The sequence below is a fragment of the Anser brachyrhynchus genome (genome assembly GCF_964034855.1).
Source record: "Anser brachyrhynchus genome assembly, chromosome: 2".
NCBI lineage: Eukaryota > Metazoa > Chordata > Aves > Anseriformes > Anatidae > Anser > Anser brachyrhynchus.
The window spans coordinates 63,642,957-63,666,052 of NC_137695.1; the positions used below are offsets into that span (position 1 = coordinate 63,642,957).

The following is a 23,096-nucleotide window of genomic DNA, read 5'->3' on the forward strand; positions in this document are numbered from 1 at the left end:
CATCGCTTATCTACAGTTTTCTTTATGTGAAGTGCAGACTAAGCCAAAACTGACCATAGATCAGAGACTAGAAGCCAGGTCCCTTACTCCTGGCTGAGGGTTGGGCCACTGTCGAACTGTTATGTTCACTCTCTGGTCTGTTGAAACTGGAACAGGACTATGACAGCACTGCCACTCTTTTAAGACAGCCTGGCTCTGTGGGTGAGAGGCCCTCGTGGTTGAGATGCCGGTCGAGCTTATCCCTGCCAATGACCATGCAGCCTTGGGAACATGTAGAGTAAAAGCAGATGTGTCTGAAGAAATGTAAAAGCAGGTACTAAGTCTTCAGCATTGCCAGGATGCATTGACAGGGTCAGGGCAACCAAGCCAGGACCACAGCTTTGGATTCAGGTGTATGAACTCTGCCTAAATCATACTTTAATGTGCCTACATCTTCCTATCGGTCTGGGCCAAGACCACACAGGAAGTCATAAAACTGGGAAGAGAGTGTTTTTTGAACGTTTCAGTTCAGGTAAGTTGGCTCTTGCGCCATTTTTTGCAATTCCTCTTTTTAGCCCATTATCTTTGATGATGAGCAAAGAGTGAAACTTCTGAGATGAAATGCAATGTGTGTGCATGACAGTGGTAGTGTGACATGCTCATTGCAAATCTAACTTTGCTGAAATAGGATTTTGGCTTCTGCTTTGTAAAGGAAGCAAGATGAGGAGGAAGGCTGCTTTCTAAGTAACGGTCTCCTGTCTACTTTTTCCCTTACTCTCTCTCTTTCATATTCCATCTGGAGCCAGCAACTTTTTAAATGCTCTGCAGCCACCTAGAGGAAAAATATGCTTGATCAAAGTTAATTTCATACTGGTTAAGCCACAGAGTGGGCTCTGCAGAGTTTAAGAATGAGAGTTTCTAAACTAGCCAGCCTGTTTGTTATTATATCACAAGACCTCCTTGGATATATATACAGTGAATCACCATCAAAAGCTGACGATAACTTCAGTTTATGTTTACACTTTGGAAATATTTCCTGTGTCGTGTTCTCATTGTGCTCATTATTGGATATGGCATATTTTTATGATAGATAGCATAGCAGAACCACAATATATTTAGTTGGTAGAGAGAAGGAGATGACCTGCTTTGAATTTTTATTTTAGAAGATTTAAATCTTGTGGTATTTTATATGACTATTTCATGACTATGGCAATATCTAGATGGTTTGTATTTCTCTAGGGTCATGACTTTAGAACCTCTAAATAATTTTTGATGTTCTATCTAGGAAGTTTATGAACTCCTGACAAACCTCTGGCTTTTCTTGGATGAGGACTGTCACACAGAATACACTAATGGGCTCTCTGTCTACTACAGTGAAAGTTTATGAAAGTTAGTTTAATATTAGATTCGTTTGCCATGTTCATTTGCACTGCATGAAACATAAAAAACAAAATTAAACTGTTGATTGAAAACACCACTTGAATGCTATGAATTTAAATATTAAAACATTTTTTTCTTTCTTTCTTTCTTTCTTTCTTTCTTTTTTTTTTTTTTTCTTTTTCCTGGATTGCAATGACTGTTGTTTTCTCTCTCTAGATAAGATATGACAGTTCAGTCTCCACTTGAAGAACTGGAGACTGGGTGGAATCTTCTTTAAAAATAGAGTCTAGACACAGAGAAAAAGATAAAATTTTATGTCAATTATATAACACCAAAGGTGCAAAATAAGATGCGTTTTCCATGGTAGCTATGCCAGAGGACACTGCAAATTCCCTCAGCATGGATTAACTCAGTTGCAAGGCAAATTCACATTAGCAGTGTAAGTGCTAGGCTAAGCACATTTCTCACATAGTGAGAAAAACGGAAGTGTAAAAGTATTAGTATGGATATTCAGAAGGTCCACTAGGACATTGTCCCTATCTTTTCCTCTCATAAGGAAAACTTGATTACACATCTGAAATGCCAGTGGTCAGTTGAAGTAGCTTGAATACTGATGTGTGATTTCAGAACACGATAAATAATAAGGAATCCTATTGGCTTAAGAAATCCAAAACAGAAGATTGTGAAATTTGGGAATTTGTCTAGGTTGTGGCTTCTGAGGAGAGACGATGGATGCAGAAAGTAGGTCAGTGTGGCCCAAACACTACAGCAGTGTTTACAGCCACAGCCATAGGAAATCAGTGACGAGCAAATACGCTGCAGACCTTAGGCCACTGGGGCTATGAAAGATGGGATTTTTGTTAGAAAATCCCTTAGGAGGTGACTTTCTTTCTGAATATTAAGGCCTCAGGGCACCAAGACTGGTTGCCAGACAGCTTTGGACAAATGCATGATCAGCTGTATTGGGTAGCATAATTTTTACCAGTTATGTGATGCACATTTGCAAGTGGATGACTGTGGATATAAACTGAAGAAATACGTGTCCTCGGAAACCAGATTCCAGTTTTTGAACCACCAGTGTCATGTTCCAGGTGATACTTCTAACTATGCATCTGTATCTTTTTGTTGGTCCAAACTTTTTTATTGCAGTTGGCCTCTTTATAATTATTTTGGAAACTGTTCTATAGCAGTTATTATGGTCCTTGTTTTTTCCAACCAGATATACAAGCTATTGAGCATACAATATACAGGCAGCCAAATGTTTTTTTGTTTTTTGTTTTCTTTCAGTAATCCCACCAAAGAAAGTGGAACAACTTGCATGCATACTGCTTGAGTAAGCAAGTAAAAGAAGGCAATTATTGACAGGCATGTTTCAGTGTGGTATTGGGCACATGTTTGAAATGCTGTATGTCTTCTTTATTCCAGTAATTCTGGATGCAAAATGCTAATCTTGTGTGCACAGGGAAGTTGTTTTTAACAGTTTCACTTTGAGGTATATGCTATGTGTGAACTCAGACTCAGACCAAAGTGGTTGAGTTCTCATACATACAGCTGTTTCTTTCAAATGTCATTACTTTAAAAGTTACACTCTGTGTGGCCCAGCAAAACTGAAACAGAATAGCAGGGGAAAACCCTTTTTCACTTTCTGAAAGAGTACAAGGGGTCAGCTCTTCCAGGGTTGTGTGTGGATGGCATTTCTCTATTCTACTGGAGATTTTTAGCAAAAATCCACTCCCAGTAAAGGTGGCAAGTCAGCTGCTCAACTGTATTATAACCTTCAGCTCTAGGAAATATTCTGAGTCATACCAGATGCTTCTTGGAGCCCAGTGTGGGACTTCATTGTCTTCCTCAGTCATGGCTCAGCTATTTCCCCATGGTGGGATTTTATCCATCCTTTCCATTCTCAGGACCAGAAAGAACATTTAAACCCACAAATGCCTGTAAGGTCCAAGCACTAGATAGAAAAAGCCTATTTGAGACACTGGGGGGAAATATGAAGAAAGAAGTAGGGAAGGTTGCTCTTCTGTTTTGCTCTTTATTTGGTTCTTCCCCCTTCCCTCCTTTTAAATAGCTTTACCACTGCTACTACATAGTCAGGGAAGATTATAAATATGATGTCAGAGTAGTGCTGTCTTGAGAACTTTAATTTGATGCAGTTTTAGAAAATGTTCCAGAATGTTTCATTGTTCATTTTACTATATTCTTGTGGGTAATGTTGGTTAAGGCAATAAAATGCAAATCTGGCACAGTATACTCTTTTTTATAAAGGTTAAAAATACACATAGAACACTCTTTCTGGCATTTTCCAAAGGCTTGTGGATAATACTTTTAGCAGTATGTAGTATAGGCTTATGGTGATATTGTGCAGCACAGTATGCATTTTCAGAAGTTTGCATGTACCTTCACTTATTCAGTGTCACTGGAAAATATCATTTTTGCTTACACTTTGTGAAGAAAGCATGGGTTCTGACTGCTTTTAAAGGAGCTGGATATGCAAAGAAATCAAAATTGAATTACTGTCTGTCTGTGCTATGTTGGAAATTACCAACAATAATTATCACTTTCATTTAAAGCATCCTTTTCCCAAGTTGACTGAACTCCTCTAAATATCTACTTTGGAAGGGTGCCTTGGCATGGCAGGGATGGGTGTGGATATCTTGTGTAATTCTGTTTAATTGACTCTGAGTGCCAAGTCTATCTCTGGAGCAGGAACAATGGTAGTAAGTTAAATTAGGACTCTCCAGTGTGAGTGTAAAAGTGACTGCTGTGCCCAAGAAATCTTAAGTCACATATAGCTCTATCTCTTTTGTGGAGATGTGTGTTTTACCATTTCTTTCTGCTGGGCTCCTTGTGGCAATACTGTCCATGGTTGACTCAAATTTGCACAAAAATCAGTGACTGGGATGAAATTCGAACACATGATTCAAATGCCCACTGCTGCAAACTCCTCCTCTGCAACCTACCAAAAATAACTGTGATACTCTCAAGCATTCTCAAGCCAATAGTCTCTTTATAGGAATGAGATTTCCCTATGGAAAGTATATACCTGCAGTAGATTTTCTCTGCACTGCTCACAGAAGATGTGCTATGAGTTCCTTTTCTGCTCCCACATTTTTAGAGCTTTTTGATCCAGATCTTACCAGAAAAAATGTGATGGAGTGTTGTTAATATTGTTATGGATGCCTTTAATAGACCCTCAATTTAAGGAAATGTTACCATTGTTCTAATGTGTAGGAAATGCACGGAGGATGCAGGTATACTTACCTAGTCTTGGAAGAAATGCTTTATGAAAATGACTGCCTTTGCTGCAAGAAACAGTCTGTCCCCCAGGCAAGTACTTGAATGAATGCTCAATTGATGTAAGGACTTTTGTATTTCTGCAGCCTCCAAAATTACCTCCCTCATGAGTTATTTGCTGCTTCTGTATTAAAATTAGTAAATTCTGGAGAAAGCGAGAATGATCTCAAGGCTCTGATCTCAAGCCTCTCAGCCATAAAAAGACTCCAGCTCTAAATAGCAAGCTTCAGTACTTCAGTAAGATTAGACATGCACATACAGACAAAATACAGTTTACAACAGGAACAGCATGAGCCTTTGCATTATATATTGGAGCATAGCTCATCTTCTCATTTTCTTACCTTGTAAAATAAGTTCTCTGGTGGGGGCCATAAATAATGGCAACTCCTTGAAACTTTATGGGAAAAACAGCCCATACAAACTTTCTTCTAATAATGGAGCTACTGACGGAAGCCATTGGTTTTTATTTTTCCTATGAAAGAGGAAAATGGAGGTCTAATTTTGGATCAGGAAAAATGAATCCTGAGTTTTGCTGCTAAATTGTGAGTACTCCAGTGTGATTATAGGAATCCAGCCTCACTGTTGTGTAGATTTTGGCTATTTTCATAACCGGTGCTAAAATAGGCCAACATTGTACCAAAACTCCAATGTGGCATACTGGTAAGTTCTCCTGGTGAGTCTGTCTCACAGGTTGGTGGGACCGAACATTAATCCTCCTCCCTAGGCCAATGACCCTTCAGTCAGTGGAGTTTGTAAGCATACAGCTTATGCCCAGTATGGAGGACAAGCCCTTTCACAGCCTGATGTCTGAGTTTTCACATATGTAAAATGGGGATGGTGATGCACCAACTCCAAGAGCTTCTGTAAAGTCTGCTGAGACCTAGTGGTGAAATGGTGAAGGGGAGGATGTTAGTGTTTTCTGTCTACAGAAAGCCACTTCCTGAAAGTACTAAAAGGTCTGAAAAGTGCCCTGCATCCCATTCCTGTTCAGAAATGAGATTTCATATATATATATATTTAATGCAAAAAGGCACAGTCCTTCCTGATATGACTGTGTTTGGATTTGTGTGCACTGCAAAGTGAAATGAGGGACTGCTGACGTTTCTGAAATGACACTGAACATCTGCAATTTCAATTCCGCGTGGCACAGACTGAAGCTGTGGGATTCACTGCTGATCTTTCCTCCTCCTTTTTCATAGAACATGTAGCACAGGACTCAATTCTTTGCCCTTTGTGAGACTTGGAGACTTTCCACGGTTTAATGTGAAAAAAGGGCTGTTGCTGAAGGAGCATACTCATCCAGTTCACTTTGAAGTTGTGGAAGCAGTGTGTGTATGTGTGTCTCCTGCAAGGGTGTGTCCCCCAGCTGCCGGATGCCTTCACTTTCATGGATTTCCCTCTGCAACAGTTTGTGATTATACACACCCAATTAGCGCCATCTCTAACACACACCCTGCAGGCAGCACAGGCATCATCAAAAGGAATCACAGTGAGGCACTTAGTGCCAGTGGAGGATTGAGAGGTTCAGCTGTGCTTGGGTACTTATATGGAGCTGGGGCTCATAACTGGTGCTAAATTAGGCCAACACTGGAGCTGGGGCTCCAAATAAAGTGTTTTTGAGAAGGAGGGCTCACAGGAAGAACAGTACTTCTTCCCTAGCTGGACAGGAACAGGTTTCAAAGCCTTTTATTCATTGTGTTCTTAAGGGAAGCTGTTCATGGGAAGCTGTGACTGAGTTTAAAGGATGAGTAATAGAGGGCAACAACATTTCTCACTGTCCACTTGGACCTTCCTTGGATAGACTCTGGGGCTATTTCACTGTTACACAAGTGTCTGTGATTTGAGAGAGAGGACTTAACACTTATGTGTATGCATAAATAATTATGTCAGTTTACCTAAGATCAAAATTCCTGTCTTTTTTAATCATCATGCTGTCCTGTTCCGAAAATATGATTCTGGGAGCCATTACCTTACATTTGGTGGTGATAAGATTTTCTCTACAATTTAAGATGATGAAAAAATAGGACACCATCACAGCCAAATATTTTTTAGAAATCTAAATAGGTCCTTAAAAGAAATTTATTTTGGACTGCAACATCATTGCATTTTGATATGATTTCACTGAGGGCAGAGTTAAGGCTGATTAAAGTATTCTGGGTGTATTTCCATAGCTGGTAAAACAGATTAATTTTATCAGTGACTTCCACTGCAGTCTTCCTATGGGATTCTTTCTGTATGACTCTAATGGTTTGATGTTTAAGTTTCTGGAATGTATTTTCACTTTTAGTTCACTTAAGCAAATGTTTTAGTCTTGGAAAAATCACAATACCCCGGAAGACCTAAAGTCTCCTTCAGTGGGCAGTATGGTAACTTGACAGTACGGCTTCATTGTTGATATAACTCCAAAATTTTAGTAAAAGAGTATTTTTATGTTGTTTGAACAGTCAGTTTAGAGTACAGATAAGCCCAAAGCCTCTGCGTACATGCATTTAGAGTCACAGAATCTAACAAAGAAGTTTGAATTGTGTCAGTCACTGGGGAAGGTGAAAAAAAGCCATAGGTATACTGAAGATTTTTGAAAGGGGAATGGGTGAGGACTGCACACAAGAATAGGATTGTAAATTTATATCATGAAGCATTCCCTAATGACTCTCTAATATAACTGTAACAATAACTCTGAGAAATATAATTAAATACAAGGATTCATAGTTGGAAAAAAAAAATTACAGAACCAGTGCCAAAGTTTGCCCATGGGACAGTGCCAACACTCTCTCAGTAGCCACCCCCTAACAAAAGGGGGGTCCTTTCCCAGAACTGCCCTTTGACTGTCATGGTGACTTGGCACGGAGTTTCCCGCAGGGTGCACTGAAGGGAAGCAATGACTCTGTTGGCTATCAAGCAGACCACATACTTGCTCCCTGCTAATTTGAGAATTGATATAAAAAGACTCCTTCCTCCCTACCCAACTGCCAATCCATCTAACTACAATTAATATTAACATTAATGCCTTAAACTTGCCACTAAGAAATTTCATAAGGAAAAAAAAAGGTTTTATTTTGATTGACTAGGCTGGGCAGTTGTGGATATAGTTTCCTTTACTATCATCTTTCATAATTATTTAAACATAAAAATAATTAGAAATTGTAATTCATTAATAGAGCATCTGCAGTCTGATGACTGGTCCTCAGCCAAGCCTAGGGAGTGAGCCAGCAGCTGTCACCAGGATAAAACACTTCAGGAAAATAAAAATTATACAAGAAATTAGGTGTGTAATGAATCAGAGTATTGTTTGTTTTGAATGTGGCGTGCTACCTTTTGCAGTGAACACACATGCTGAACACCGTAGCAGATAATGGTGATCCCAGCCAAACTGCACGTTTCATTCTGGAGCCTGCCTGGATGCCTACGGCCATTCCAATGCTAAGGGCTAATGGTGTAGCATCATGTAGCACATGCATATAGCAGCTAAACTCAAACAGCGTGCTTGCCCTGGTGCCATCCTGCAGGCCGGGAACACTGCCCTTGCCTCCCTAATCCCCGAAACCATGCCCGGGCTTGGTCATGAAGAGTGCCATGAACATGGTATTAATTAGAAAGACTGAGTGACTGATGGAGAGCCTTGAGATTTCCTGACCTGATGCAAGCACCTGAGTTAGCTGTCACTGCACTGACTCACTGTAGAAGGTGGCATCCCCCTCTGAGTGATGCTAAGAACTGCAGTTATGCTTCAAAAGCAGAAGAAGTACCTCAGGCTTAGGGGTTTATAATTTCTAAGGCAGAAAGTCAGTGAACACACAACCGACCTGGCACTGGAAAGCATTCCTAAGCACCTTGGGCATTAAAACTAAATCTTAGTGGGCAGCAGTAAAACACTACTAGCTAGCACAGAAATGATAAGATGATCGGTATTTTGATAACTGACTCTATCTGTGGAGATAGTTACAGACCTTCTTTGTGATGATAATCTGCTGCAATAGCAAACAAGCATCTATTTCCCTGTAAAATGAGAAATACATATCCCAAATGGCACTGGGGATATGAAGTGGTTCCTGCTATGGGTGGGAAAGAATGCTAGCAGGAGATCACAGGCACATTGTGGCCAAAGGAAACAGTGTGAAGTTATTTACTGTGTCATGTAAAAAGGTTACCCTTTGTGCTTACACAAGGTCTTTTATCAGCTAACAATGTCAAACAAGGCCAAAGACATAGTGCTGATTTGTTCCTTACAGCCTATCAGCTGTTACACCCAAGCAGCAACATCTGTTACTGGAAAGGATGTAAAGGGACCCACCACAGAACTCAAGTGAAGTAAAGTTACATTGCCCATGGAAAGTAAAGTTGTTTCAAATGAAAACCACTGGTCTGTAAATGTGAACATTTTACATATATTTGATCCAAAGCAATTCTGTTTATGCATATTATGTATATATTGATAAATGCAGGACAGGTAACCTTTTTACATTAACACTTATATTGCTTATTTGTCACATTGACTTTTTAGGTAATTTCACGATGGGGATTCACTGAGAGTAAAAATAAATAAACGCTGATGGAAATGTCAAGCAGAACTGTCAGGCATAACCATACAAAAGGTCACTGAAACAGCCAGTAATTCTGACAAGGGGAAATACTCCTCTTAAAGGAGTGTTGTTGGATAGGCAGAAACAAGTTTGTCCATGTTTGATGGGCCACTAATCCTCTCACCTAGTTTTGAATAGATCTCCCAGTGACTCCAAAGCATCCTACAGGCATTAGGACTCCAGATTAATTTGCTGAGATGCTTGCTCCTTTTCCAGACACTAGCTATGGGGAAAGTTTCTGGAAAAGGAGGCCCATATCCATCTTTTTCCTAAAGACAGTTGAATTTTTGATCCACAGCAAGAGCAGTTAATATGGAGAGTTCATTTGTGACTTTAGCCCTCGGTCCTTCTGGAGGACTTGTGCCTCTCACAAGTGTTGCCTTGATCATTCAGGAATGGAGAGGACACTAGGGTGCAAGGTACTCTTGCCCATTGACCCCCAAGGTCCATGCATGGAGCCGTCTCTGGAAAGCAGAGGAACTGAGGCCCTGATTGTGTCTTCCTCACATGGGCTGTATGTCTTCCTCACACCTTGTCCCTCCCTTCACTTGGAGCAGCAGATACTTGGCAATTCTTAATTTGCATTTCTGTGTTTGCAGAAGTGTTTAAGCATTTTGCATATGCAGAAACTGTCAACTGCAAATATGCTGTCTCTTGTCAGTTGTACTTTAGATTTGTGCCAAATGGGCACACATTTTGGATTAGCTAACTTGAAATATAGTGGTGACAAACACAATAGCAGTATTTTTTAGGGCCATGTTAGCAGCTTTGCTCCCTGCCATGTTTTGTGGTGATTCCATCTTATGCGATGGAAGAAGATGGTGCTATTAACAAGTGCCTGGGGGGTATCCTAGCATAAGAACTGCTCAGCTATGCTGCATCAGCCTGTCTCCATTTAATCTGGCATTTAGTAGTGTTGCTGCTGAGAAAATAAACAAATAGCTGCTTTGGGGCCTTCAAAGTGGGGGGAAGCTGGAGGTGACCTGGAGAGAAGTTCTCATTCCTTGCATTGAAGGACATGTGCTCATTTCCTGCAGAAGTCACCCATTTAACACTGCTGCTTTGTTATTAATAGTATTATTACACTATAACTTTCCAGGAATGGGAAAGAAGCCTTTATCTTGTGTTGGTGCAAATCATTTTGGAGTTTGCTTCCTAGCACTGTGGTCTTGGTCGTCTCTGCCTGACCCCTCTTGGTTCTTATTCTCACGTCCCTGTTCCCATGTGGTTCTCTCCTTGGTGCTCTTAAGCCTTCTCTGCATTAGAACAGCGCATCAAAAAAGAGACGTGAGGTTACGTTTGGCAGCAGAAAAGCGGCGAGTGTTTAAGTTTCTTGCTGCTTAGCATAATTTGCTGTGGCATCAAACTCTGTGTGACTGGAGAGTAAATGATTCCAAACCTTGGTGAGATAATTGCTAAATCTTTCCTTGCTTATTTGTTCTGGGGCTTTGTTCTGCAGGTCCTGTGTGACAGACATGTGCGAGTGTCCAGTTCATAAAAACTGCTATTGTGAGTCATTCCTGGCCTATGCCCGAGCCTGTCAGCGAGAAGGGTTGAAAGTCCAGTGGGTACCTGAGCAGCACTGTGCAGGTAAGCATTTTGGGATGGCATCTTTGTAACCCGGTGCTTAGGTTAATAGGCTCTTATCCTTTTACTGGTGGAGGAGGATCAGAAATGAACTGGCTAGAACTGGAGTTACATCAGCAGTGAAGTTATGTGCTGAGGTATGGAGAGGGACCTTACCAGGAACGATTCTGAATCATCAAATACTAGAGATGTTTATTTAGTTACAAAACTTGTCACTTCTAATGTTAGCTAGCATAATTTTATGTACTTTCTGGAAGAAGCGCATGCCTTTTTCTTTCAGGTTATGTCCACATTTGATTGCAGATAATATTTAAACTCCTTTGACCTCCTGTTAAAGCACAGTTGTATTTCCTGAGACAAAATATATATATGATTGCAGAAGGTTCAACAAGGGAAAAAGAATGTCTTTAATGGGAATATCAAAATGCAGACATGCATTAATTCTGGCTCTTGGACCAAATTCTGCATGTGATTAGGACTGCATTAATTGCAAGTAATTGTGAGTAATTGTTTCCATGAGAAGCGGTGGCCTGTGGTCATAGTCACTTGAAGTAAAATGCAATATTGCAGATTAATATTTCCCCTGATGATGGTCTCATTAATTTAGGACACTCTATAAGGGCCTCGGTTTGCCTGGAAATGTATTCAGATTTATGTAAAGCCATTGACAGTAGTTGGAAAAAAACGAGACGAAGATACTCAGTGCTGGTCAAAGAGCTATTGCTCTGTGGTCTATTTTGGTGATTGTGTGTGGCTCAGGGTCTACTCTCTCAACTTCAATTTCCTTTTCTGTTGTAGGCACAATAGCAGGAATGGGTGAGTGACAGAGCAAATTACATTTGATTGACTGTTCCCAAAAGGCTTATTTTTTTCTTATGAAGGAACAGAACAATCCAAACACGGTGTCAGTAAGTGAAAGCACTGTTCAAGGATGTGGTATCAGCACTAATAACATATACAATTTTAATTTATCGATCCAATAGCAGATCCATGAGGAAACTGAAATAAGCAGCCTGAATTTTTTTATTTTTATTTTTTTGACCAAAGCTCTTCAGACCAAGACCCCACTATACGAGATGCCATAAAATGAATAAAAACTCCAGTACTTGCCTTAAGGAGTTTATACAACTGTTGGCATATCACGAGTTCACTAATTGAGGCTTCTTTTCACATTTTTTGTCATTTTACCAAGGGCAAGAACATTTTCTAAGGAAAAAAAAGTCCTTGAGTGAACATTATGAAGGAATTTAAACACACATATTCCATTAAAGCTAATGAAAGAAGTTCTTAAATCCACCTGAGTTTTTTAACCTCAGTTCAGACTTCTAGAGGGGAAGGGGAAATCTTGTTAAGCAGAAAATATAGATAAACTGTACGTGGTCAAGTACCCTCAAAACACTTTAGCATACAGTGTTAAATAAGTAGCACGATCTTCTATCGTGAGTTATACGGTAAGCATTAAAGTGCATCCACTGCATCTGTAACGTGTCCATATGCTACCAGTGGCCAGCACCAAGATTTTATTCTTTAACTTACTTTTTTCTTCCAAAACTCATAGTTACAATTATTGTGTCTTAATTATGGATAAAAGTTTCTGGGTATGAAACAATATATCTGTAATAAAACCTTAGTGTTCTGTGACTTTCATTTCCTGTTTGACATTTCATAGCTGGTGGGATACTTGGAAGAGCTGTGTTCTGATGGAAAAGGAGTATACTTAATAGTGTAGTCAGGTTTTAATTATTCTTTTGTGTGTTATAAAACCAGATCTTGTGTGGTTGCCAGCTCCTCTACCCTGACTGCTGTACACTTAACTCATTTTTATAATCTTTAGAAAGCTTGTGTTGTCTGGACAGCCAGCCAAACAGGATGCTCAGAAGGCTGAATTATATGTCCTGTTCCCTACATGCTCCTCCTTCCCCCTCAGTGCAGCAATGTATCCTCCTCTAAGTCCTCTGCGAAATACTACAGCGCAAGGCTTGTTGTCCTTTGAGGCTGTCTCAGTAAAGGGAGTATCATTTAACAGGAGGGGTGAAGAGAAGAAGCTAATGAGTAGGGAAAAGGGCTAGGGATGGTTGGTGAGATCTGCATGGGAACTGATAGGGTTTGGAAAGGAATTCAGGTTTGCATGAGGAGTGAGACTTGTTAGGATGGACATACGAAAAATATGATGTATTAACAAGGCAAACAAACAAAAACAGGAGTGTCAGGGAGAAAGAATGAAGAAATAAGAGAATATGATGGAGAGGGAAATGAAGGGATAGAAATGGAAGGAAGAGGCTTTGAAAAGGAGATAGAAAACATATATATATATTTTAAGCCCAAGAAATGATAAAGAAGCGATTTTAAAAGTGTGATTAAGTAAACCGAGGATGGTGAAAGGCCTTGGGCCATAGCAATTTAACACTGAATTTTTAAGGTCACTGAGGGAAAGAAGACTCTAGGATGGCAGATGTCAATAACTCCCTGCCATGGACATACCTACACAGAAAAAGCAGATAGGGAATATAATAGAGTGCAAAGTGCACATGGTAGCATTGATGTGCTGGCATGCTCCAACAACTTCATAAAAGCTGAACAATTTTCTCCTTTCATCCCTTTATGATCAGTCAGGCTAGACGATGACCAGTCAAACTAGAGGAAGATGAGCCTGTATCTGATTTTCACTCTTCTCTGCTGGGTCCCCTCATCTCTGCTGTGGAATTTTCTGGCCAAAGTCACTCTTTTTACCTGCTATATCTTGGTTTTCTTTAATCTTTCTAATTCTCTGTGAATATGCATGAGAAGGGGGGAAGGCTACTTCTCAGTGGAAACTTATTAAAAACTGAAAGTTTGAAGGATAAACAGAACTGTATCATGATAAGAGCAGTGCTCAGATTTATTGCCTTCTACTGCTCTGTGTTAAAAGGACATTTTGTGAATTGCAAGCTCCACAAGTGACACCTAATTTGAAAGTCCTTCAAAACACCTTGAAAGCCCAATCTGTGCAACACCAGCACAAGAAGCTGCATGATGCACTGATGCACAAATACTAGCTCAGAAATTTCTGTGGAACCAGATTTACCAGATATCATACTACAAGGGGAGTCTTCAGCAGTTCCATGTTAGGTACTTTGACTTTTATATTGGGGAACAAAAATTCCTCCTAAAAAATTACAGCTACATCTACAAAGACGGGTGCTGACAGATACAAGCCTTCTCTGTGAAAGTGCCAAACTGGCTGGAATAAGCCAGCTCTGGTCTGAAAACTGTATAGCCTTATTAGGCAGGGTTTATTAGCTCAGGCACAGTGCTGTGTTTATGTGACTATATGGCTTCTGGACTGGAGCTGGCTATCGTCCCGCCAGCTCAGAAAGCGGTCTGAGGAAGCTCACATCTGTCATGCCAAACACATGTTCTAGAAGAAGAGTGGAAAAATCCTGTTGGGACTGGTAATGTTGCAAAATGCGGTATTATTAGTAACTTTTGTGCTTTTTTTTTTTTTTTTGCTAGTGGACTAAGTTATTACTAACAGAACTTAGTTCTATAAGAGAGGAATTTGCCTCAAAAGATGGGTGCAAAGGCATCACTTCTGTTTTCCATGTTTACAAGGTACTGATTCATTTCAGCAGTCCCTGGGAAGCCTACTGCAGAATGTCTTTATTTTTACTTTTTAAACTGTTGATGAAGTGGAATGTTCTGGATCAATCACACCACATGTTAACAACTGAAGCACTCAACAATAAAAACCATCCGGGGAACTTAAACAGCAACTATTGTACTTTTCTGATTTTTCCCTTGGCAGTAAGTTAATAGCCCCATTACGGACTGACTACAGCAGAAATTAAAGCCGTCATGTCTTCTCCATGGGATCATCTCAAGGAGAAGGAGGTATCTGGACATGCAAGAGGGCATCTATCCTTATGTGGTAGAGTAGAGCTGGGGAGAACTTATGGGTACCACAGCTGCTGAAGGCAGCCTGTAATATATTCTCATTTACTCTGGGGCAGACATGAGGAAGTGGAAAGGAGACCTTGAGCCAACTTTCCTCAAAACCACCAGCTAAGGCACCAAACAGAGCTCAGGTGGAATAAATGGGCTGGCTATTACTGCCATAAAGCTTTGTGGAATGAAACCTACACAGGCTAAAAACTTAAGGTCACAGCCTCTTTAAGATAACTCATGTTGTGCTTTGAGCATCTCAATCTACTTTTATAGACAATTAATACATTTGCAAAATATATTAATATGTTTGAAAGCTCCTGGAAACTCTGCACGTTTTTCTTTCCACTCTAAGGATTCTATCTCTATTCTTAACACATTGTGTAAGTGCAATTTGTAGTGAATCTAGTGTATTACTGTATGCTTAATATTGCTTGCATGTTTTTTCCACCCTCTAAATTTCCCATTTCCCTTTTAAATTTCATTTAAATTATTCCTTTTGTTTATTCCCTTCTTCAGTGTGCACAGAAGTTATGCAGAGGAAGATAGAAATGTAAAGCTTGAAAAAAAGTCCTCAAATGTAGGATAAGCCTATCATCTCAAACATTTCTGAAAGATAATTTTCCCAACTTATTCTAAAATGATGTTCAATAAAAGATGTCTCACAGAGCTCAAGTAGCTTGTTCTAGTGCTTTTTCATGCTTAGAGCTAGAAAACTTTATTTTCTAATATCTACCTTATATCTAATATCTATCTAATATTTATATGTTGATTCTCTGTAACTCCAGGGTTGTTTTCTGCTGTACTAGCCAGTTTTTTGTTTGCACATTTAATACCTGTGTCTTGAGAACTTTCCAGAATTCCTTCCTTCTTCAGTGCTGCTTTTGCATTTGCATAGATGCTTTAAAATGTGTAAGAAGTAAAACTTGCAAGAAGCTGATGCTGGTTTGAAGATCACTTTGTTACTGTAGAAGAACCCCTTAAATTTATGATGCCTTAGCACTAAGACTTCCATCGTTCCTGTAACTCTCTTAAAGACTTTAGTGCTTTAATCAGTTTATTTCTGCATATATTATCTTTATGAATAACAGCAACACTGTAGTGACACTCTGAGGCTAGTCCACACAACAAAACAGTACTTTCTGTCCCTAACAGTACTCTTTTTTAACAAAATCTGCACCTTCAATCTCTCTCAAAATGGAAGAAACCTTTTATAATTCAGCCACCTCTCTGTAAATAGCAAGATATGTTTCTGGATGCTTGAGAGTCTGTTACCATCTATAAACTATTTTATCAGTACTTGTTTTTGCCATCAGCACAGCTGTTAGAAAGAGTAACAGGCTTTTATTTTCTATTGAACCATGGATTATTGTCCATACTAAGAAGGCAGGATATAAAATGTTAAGAGTTTAAATATTGATCTGGTGGGCTTATAGTGCTTTTAGCTGAGCCCTCAGTAGTCTTTATGTTGGAAACCCATTGAACTGCCAACTACATAAATCATTGAATAGATACTGGAATCATCAAGTACGAGAATCCTCATTCTCAGTGATCACTTGATAAAATAGCACAAAGGATAGAAATCATTGATTATTTTTTTTTTTATAAAAGAACTGGTGCTGCTGAATTAACAACATTGTTTTGGTTTGCTGCAATATGCAATATTGAAAGTATAATCTTAGAAGTAGAAAACCTGTTGTGGTGAATGACTGTCTTTTCTTTCTGTAATAGTGGAATTGGTAATAACTGTCTGTCCATGTAAATGTTTCAGGAATTTTTGATAAAAGACAAGTAAGTAAAAAATGCTAGTCATTAAATACAAGGCACAGATCTGCTTGTAGACAGGGACTTTGACAAAGGTTTATAGACTGTCAGTTTTGTTAAAATTCTCAAAATGTTCAAGACTATTAGGAACTTGATACCTTTTTGGTTAGGAATGTTGCTACCTTTACATTTGTCATGTAAAGTCATGTTGCATTTCATGCAGTGGAACTTCTTTACAATTAGCTTTTTCTTCTAGATGATCATAGTACCAAAATGTACCTTTTGATATTTGCAATAGAAAGCAGTCAACAAGATATGTAAATTTCCTTGCATGTCCTTACCTGGTTTTGTGTAACACCCATCTTCTGTTCCTTTTGATTGTCTTTCAGCAACCCAGTGTAAACACGGTGCAGTTTATGATACCTGTGGTCCAGGATGTGTCAAAACATGTGACAACTGGAATGAGATTGGACCATGCAACAAGCCCTGCATTGCAGGGTGCCACTGTCCAGCAAATCTAGTTCTTCACAAAGGAAGATGCATCAAGCCAGTCCTATGCCCACAGCGATGACATTTGTTCTCTCTCAGCGGACACTAACGTGGGTGTCACTGACCCCCCTGATGCTCACAGCCAGTGAAGGACTACAGCTGTTTGTGTGCAGATTCTGCAATGTACACATCTACTCACAGAGTGTAAATATGGTCCTGTGTGTGTATTTATGTGTGTTTATGTATACACACATGGCACCGACAAAGATAAATAAATGTATACTGTGTGTATGTAGATACACATATCTATACACAAGTGCCCTAAGCATAATTACAAACCATATATTTATATATATGTACACACACACAAATATACATCATTTCTATATATCACAGAAGGATGAAATATTATATGTATATTTTTTGCTATAAAGTTTATGTATTATTATTTCTAAAACCCTAATCTGTAAGTCATTGTATAAATAAACCAGGTGTTTTTAATATAATATAGTGGCATGAAAAGATTGGTTGACTTTGCCATTGCATGAGTTTGTCGTTTCCAAGGAAACTTTTCTAGGGCCACAGCATTGCCAGACTGGATTAGTTTCAACACAGAACCTGGATTTACAGTTGTACAGGGAACACATTTCTCTGGGGATGGAGGATTTATCTAGGAATATTTAATGCGTATCTTAGAGCTGCATAGTGATTGGTGACAGTGCTTAATCACACAGAGAAAGCTAGGGATCGGCTTTTATGCTTTACTGAAATAACTGTGCAAAAGGATTTCCAAAGCTGATTGGCCAAGTGCCAGCAGAGAGAGATTTCTTTCTGGAATGCCACCAAGAGTCAAGGGCCAGATTTTCAAAAGTGTTCGACACCCAGCAGCCTGCTTTGAAAATTTGACCACTTCCCATTTCATATCCTAATACCCCGTCTATGTTGTCGTGCTTGGCAGTAGCTGTGAATACACAATAAGGAGCTTGAAGAAAATATTCATGCATGTTTTATCCCCTTTAGCGTGTTCTAAATTGCTGGGTTTGTTTCGTATTCCACCGTGAATTGGAGTTTTTGATTTCAGTGTGCCTTAAAACATGAAATAATGCTAGGTTTAGTAACTCATTTATTCTATCAGCATGGTTAAGAAAAAAGACAAATTCTCCCTTTCAAAAAAACATTATAGAATGTCAGATGCTAATTGGAGAACTGCAATTTATTTCCTTACTGGTCTTTTGCTTGAGGTTTACGAACATATGGGCTCTGTGAAGTTTGCATGACTTTTGAAGTCTCCCAGGGGAGAAGCAGTAATATGGGATTTCATTAGAAACTGTTAAAAAAGCCATACAATTTTCTCAAGCCTGAAGGGGGGGGGGGGGGGGGGGGGGAGCAGAGAGCAATTTTTCTTCCACTGGAAAACCTCTTGTAGAGCCTGATGGAATGTTCTCTTGAGATGATAGAAATCTTCGGGCATCCGATTGAGGTTTATAATGAAGTAATATCCTCCCACACAGCTACTTTCATTATGCCTTACATTGAAATTGCACATTGTAATGCTTTGAACAATTTTCCCCTTTAATTCTTCACCCTCCAGGAAGCTTTACAGGGTCTGAGTTTGCAGTGAGTGTGTGGGTACAACATGTTTTGGGTTATACAGCCTGTCTGCGATCCTGTCTTGGAGGAAGATGCTGAGTGAGCATGGGTACCGTAGGCACCACGCTGTTTAAAATGCTGTACCACCACAGTGTTAAAAAGAGCTGGGCAAATAATGCCAGGAGCATTCCACAGATGTTTGTCCAAATCTTGAATAAACTCAGCTTGCTCTTTTTATGTCCCTTTTGTGTTCATTTTCTCGGAACAATCAAATAATTCAGTTTTACTGGCAGAGCAGGTTTCAAAGCCACATACACAAGTGCGCTGGGAAGCAGAATTGCAAATGTGCAGATCCTGTCAGAGCAGGAAACTGAGAGGGTTTTATGCGGCTCATGTGATAATTGAATAGCAAAGCTGAAATTTAGAACAATTGCAATTGGTCCATGGAGTTAAAACATGAAATAGCAGTCATTAAAATAATCTAAAGCATCAGTTATACCACAGAACATTTCAGCCTGTGAGTTTTCAGTGCTGTGATATGGCATCTAAACTATTAGAAAGGTTATTTGCCCAGCTCTAGGTTAGGATAGATTTTCATTACTGATTGATTTTAATTACTTACTGTGTTTCCAAAATAAAATAAATAAATAAATCAGTGAATTGCATAGATGAACAGTGTATAGAGGTGTCCTTCTCTTTTCTTCTCCTGTTAGATGAAGGTGAGTGAAAGGTGAAGGGAGAGCCCTCCAGCTCCCTCAGGCCACTGATTGCATTCAAGCAATGCTTAATTGCTGCCAGGTGAAGAGGTGACACAGATTGTCTGTAGGATGGGTTCTTTATTTTTTAAGTCCTAAAATGGTTCAGTTTGAAACCTGACCTACAGGTTACTGCAAAATGACTCATTCCTCAGTTTAGCTTTTCTACATCTGCCTAATTAAGGGCAGCCCCCTGCTTTAGTGATGTGGACTGAGGAATAAAGTGGTTTTACCTCTAAGCTGTCTGATTGTGCCCTAGAGCTGTGTTGTAGAGATTTTTCCTCTAAATGCTGCAGTTATCAAGGCCATGGTGGAGCTATCATCTGCCCAGTTCTTGTGTATAGTCTAAAGTAAAGGAGTTCTGCTTTTCTAGAGACTACCCCCACATTTCAACTTTGCATGGGTTTTATATCCTTATCTGTGGCTACCCTGTGCTATTCATTGTATGGTTACAACTGAGCTATTCAGACCAGATCAGTTCCAGTTAGGGTTGTCTCACTCCTCTCTGCTGTTTGCCCTTCTTTTTCCAGACTATTCAAAAGTCAAAAGTCTAGCCCAATAACATCAATAACAACATTACCATCAGCCTCAGAGAGTTTGGTTTGCAGCCCATCTTCCTTCTTAGTGCAGCATTCTTTCTAATTCTGCTGTCTTGGCTCATGAAATATTACCCCTAGGATGCTAGAGCTGGAAATCCAAATGCTAGAGCTGGAGGGATCCAAAAGGAAACTCTGAGTCGCAGTGTTGCAATCCATCGGATAGACTCAAGGAAAGACTTGGATCAATAGATTCGCTGTTAACCTGCTACGCATAAGCAGGGTTGCATAACCCTGGCAAGTCATTTAACACTCTGTACGTCAGTGGGGAAATGAAGCATTTGTGTTTATGCATCTTTTTTTTTTACGTTTGTAGATTGAAACTGTTCTGAAATGCTACACCTCACTGAGGGGAATGTCAGCTGGTATTTTACCAATCTACCTAGGTCTGCTTTGGATCAGGTTTTCCATATCTCCCATATCACTGTCACTTCAAAGTCAGCTTTCAGTTGGCATATGTGGAGGTAGAATACATTTACTTCCCCCTCATTTACTTTCAACTGAGTCTATTTTTATCATATATGTTGAAGTTTATAAACCATGGAGTCAAACCACAGCCAAGCAGAGCAATTTAAGTTGTAGCCCAAGACCCTGTAGGTACTCCTACATCTTCCAAGAACACCTTTCTTCCATGGAGTTAGTTATGCACTTGGAGAAAAAAAAAAAAAAAAAAAGATTCCTATACCCTACCCAAATGTGAACCTATCCTTAAATCACACAAATAGATTCTGGTAGATGACCTAAAGAAGTAATTTCTTCTCATCAGGAGCTTCTCTGCTTTGTTTGAACATAGGATTCAAATACAGTGTGACACTGCTTAGCTTCTTACTGACAGAAGCTGACATTTGCAAAGGATGGGCTGATCCTGATCGACAGCCTAGAGTTACATTTTTTTTTCCCCTTCATCAACAGCGGACAAGGTAACACCAGAGATAAGAGATATAAGAATAATAGCCCATGCATTTGCGGATGGACAGGGTGGAGAAGGAGATGCAGACAATTAGGGACTGAAGTGATGAGATGTTTCAGGAATTTCAGGAACAGTCCCAACTAAGGGGGCATTATGCCGAGATTTCAGTATTTGACAAACAAGAACTTTATGCTATATGTGCTCATCAAATGCTTGTGCTGCTATCCCTGATGTTTACCATTTTAGTAACCTCTGTGGTGAGAGAGACATTTCTGCCTCGTTACAAAAACCTTTGCAGAACCACTGCAGAGTTTAAGAACAAAAGCCTAACTGCACTGCCATTACAGAATTCTTTCTCTCCCTATGTAAAGGTTGTCACACATATTACTATTTCTAGTTCAATCATCACTGTGATACCTGAGCACCAAGCAGAGACTGTAACAACAGAATAGGGTTCTCCTATGAAGGCAAGGTAACTCTTGACTCCTGAAATGGCCAGGTGCTGTGCTTTGCTTGAATGAAGATGGTACAATAACGTGAGGACATAAACAGGAAGGATGGCAGAATAAGGTTAGAGGCAAGTAATAAGGGAAAAAGAAGTAATATGATTTTTAGTGTTTGTTTTTTGTTTTTTTTTCCTATGTGGGTATTTTCTCTCTACATGGTAAGAACCAAACTGTGAACGTGTTCCCTGACAAAGGCAAAGTATGCCCGCACTCCTCAAGCAAAAACAAAACTAAAAAGCCAAACCAACCATGGCGGAATCACATGTTGAGATCTGAACAGAACAGATACATTTTGGCAGGTATATAAAACCATAATTAAAATAAAATTATGAGTTTCTATTCTAACTTTTACTCACAACCCCTAAATCACAGTAGAAAAAGTCACCTCAGTTAAGGAAAGGGACCTTATTTCCTGGGCAGGCAAACATCTGCAGAATATGGTTCTCTTGCTTCCATGAGCATAACAAATGTGATTTGGTTTCATGAGAAGGTTTGACATATATGTCAGGTTTGACATATATGAGAGGTTTGACATATACTTTAATGAGCACACAGCTATTTCCCAGTCTACAACAGTCAGAACAAAGGCTACAAATGCACTTTTATAACTAGTCTTGCTCCTGGCTTTAAGATAGGATTACAAGTTCTATTCAATATTAAGAGGGCACAACTCTTCTTTTTAACAACGTTTTTGCTAGGCAGCAATGTTGCCCAGCATCAAGCAGTATTTTAGAAAATCTAAACAATGCTAAAAACAAAATGTGGCATTTGTTATCTGCATGATTTTACCCTTTTCATTGCAAATTATGAGTTATACTAGGCCTGCATACAGGAGGAAGTTGGATTTAATGGAGTTAGTGCACATGGGATGCAGTGGGTAGCATTGTATAACTACCATTGTCTTTGATAGTGGAATGCGTTTCCCCACGTGATGCTTGTACCTGGGCATCAGTGTAATTTGGTTTTGCACATGAAAGTGAAATGATGGGAAAGGAGTAATTTCCTTCCCACAAAGACCCACATTTTTTTCTTATCCACTGGTGAGGAAATGCTTCAAAGTGTGCTTCAGAGAGTGGTATGTGAGCCTCATAATGGACAGCTAAGTAACCACCTGTACATAGCAGTAATTTAGCCTTATACTCTGGCAGTAAGTGGTTGGTACTCTAATGACCCAATCTTTCAAAGCACGTAACTATGTGCTAACTTTAAATAACCACATTTGTTTCAACAGGGCAACATGCACGCTGACTTCTAACCACATGCTTAAATGGTTTGCTGGGTCAGGGCCAGAGAGTTCAGCATCTGGCAGGATAAAATCTTAAACCTTGTAGCATGACATTTTATCTTTCTTCATCGTTTCTATATATAGATCTGTTTTATGTTCATGCTGATATCTACTCTTAGAACATCATAGAAGTCGGTGCTTTTTGGAGACTTTTTTATTGAGACTTTAGAAGATTGAAGTTTTTTTATTTTATTTTTCCACTGATTTCTGATGTCAATGCCTAATTTCTTATGTTCTAATTTCCTACCCCATTTCTTTCTTTCTTTTGTTAAAAGAAAGAGAGATACCCGACTTGATTTCTTTTTCATTTTGCACAGCTGAAAGGAGGGAACAATTTCAGTGAGTTAACTGTTGCTAGCTATACTAGTTTTAAACTGGTTGAGATCATACTATCACCACCCTAGTTTTATTATTGTGGAAGTAATCCACAATCCTGGTGTGGCTGCTTTCAATTATT

The 23,096-nt window shown here is 39.4% G+C and overlaps 2 protein-coding genes across 3 annotated transcripts in view; both read left to right on the top strand.

Annotated features, from left to right (window-relative positions):
* Positions 1-19,265, top strand: part of BMPER (BMP binding endothelial regulator) — a 150,463-nt gene extending 131,198 nt beyond the window's left edge. Inside the window, exons 14-15 of the mRNA XM_080582971.1 lie at positions 10,696-10,826; positions 16,898-19,265. Coding sequence (XP_080439097.1) covers positions 10,696-10,826; positions 16,898-17,079 — 313 coding nt within the window. The 3' untranslated portion in view covers positions 17,080-19,265. The remainder of the gene's footprint in view (positions 1-10,695; positions 10,827-16,897) is intronic.
* SEPTIN7 (septin 7) overlaps positions 1,705-23,096 on the top strand; it is a 594,594-nt gene continuing 573,202 nt past the window's right edge. For both annotated transcript variants that reach the window (XM_080582982.1, XM_080582983.1), the window contains exon 1: positions 1,705-1,728. In XM_080582982.1, coding sequence (XP_080439108.1) covers positions 1,720-1,728 — 9 coding nt within the window. In that variant the 5' untranslated portion in view covers positions 1,705-1,719. The remainder of the gene's footprint in view (positions 1,729-23,096) is intronic.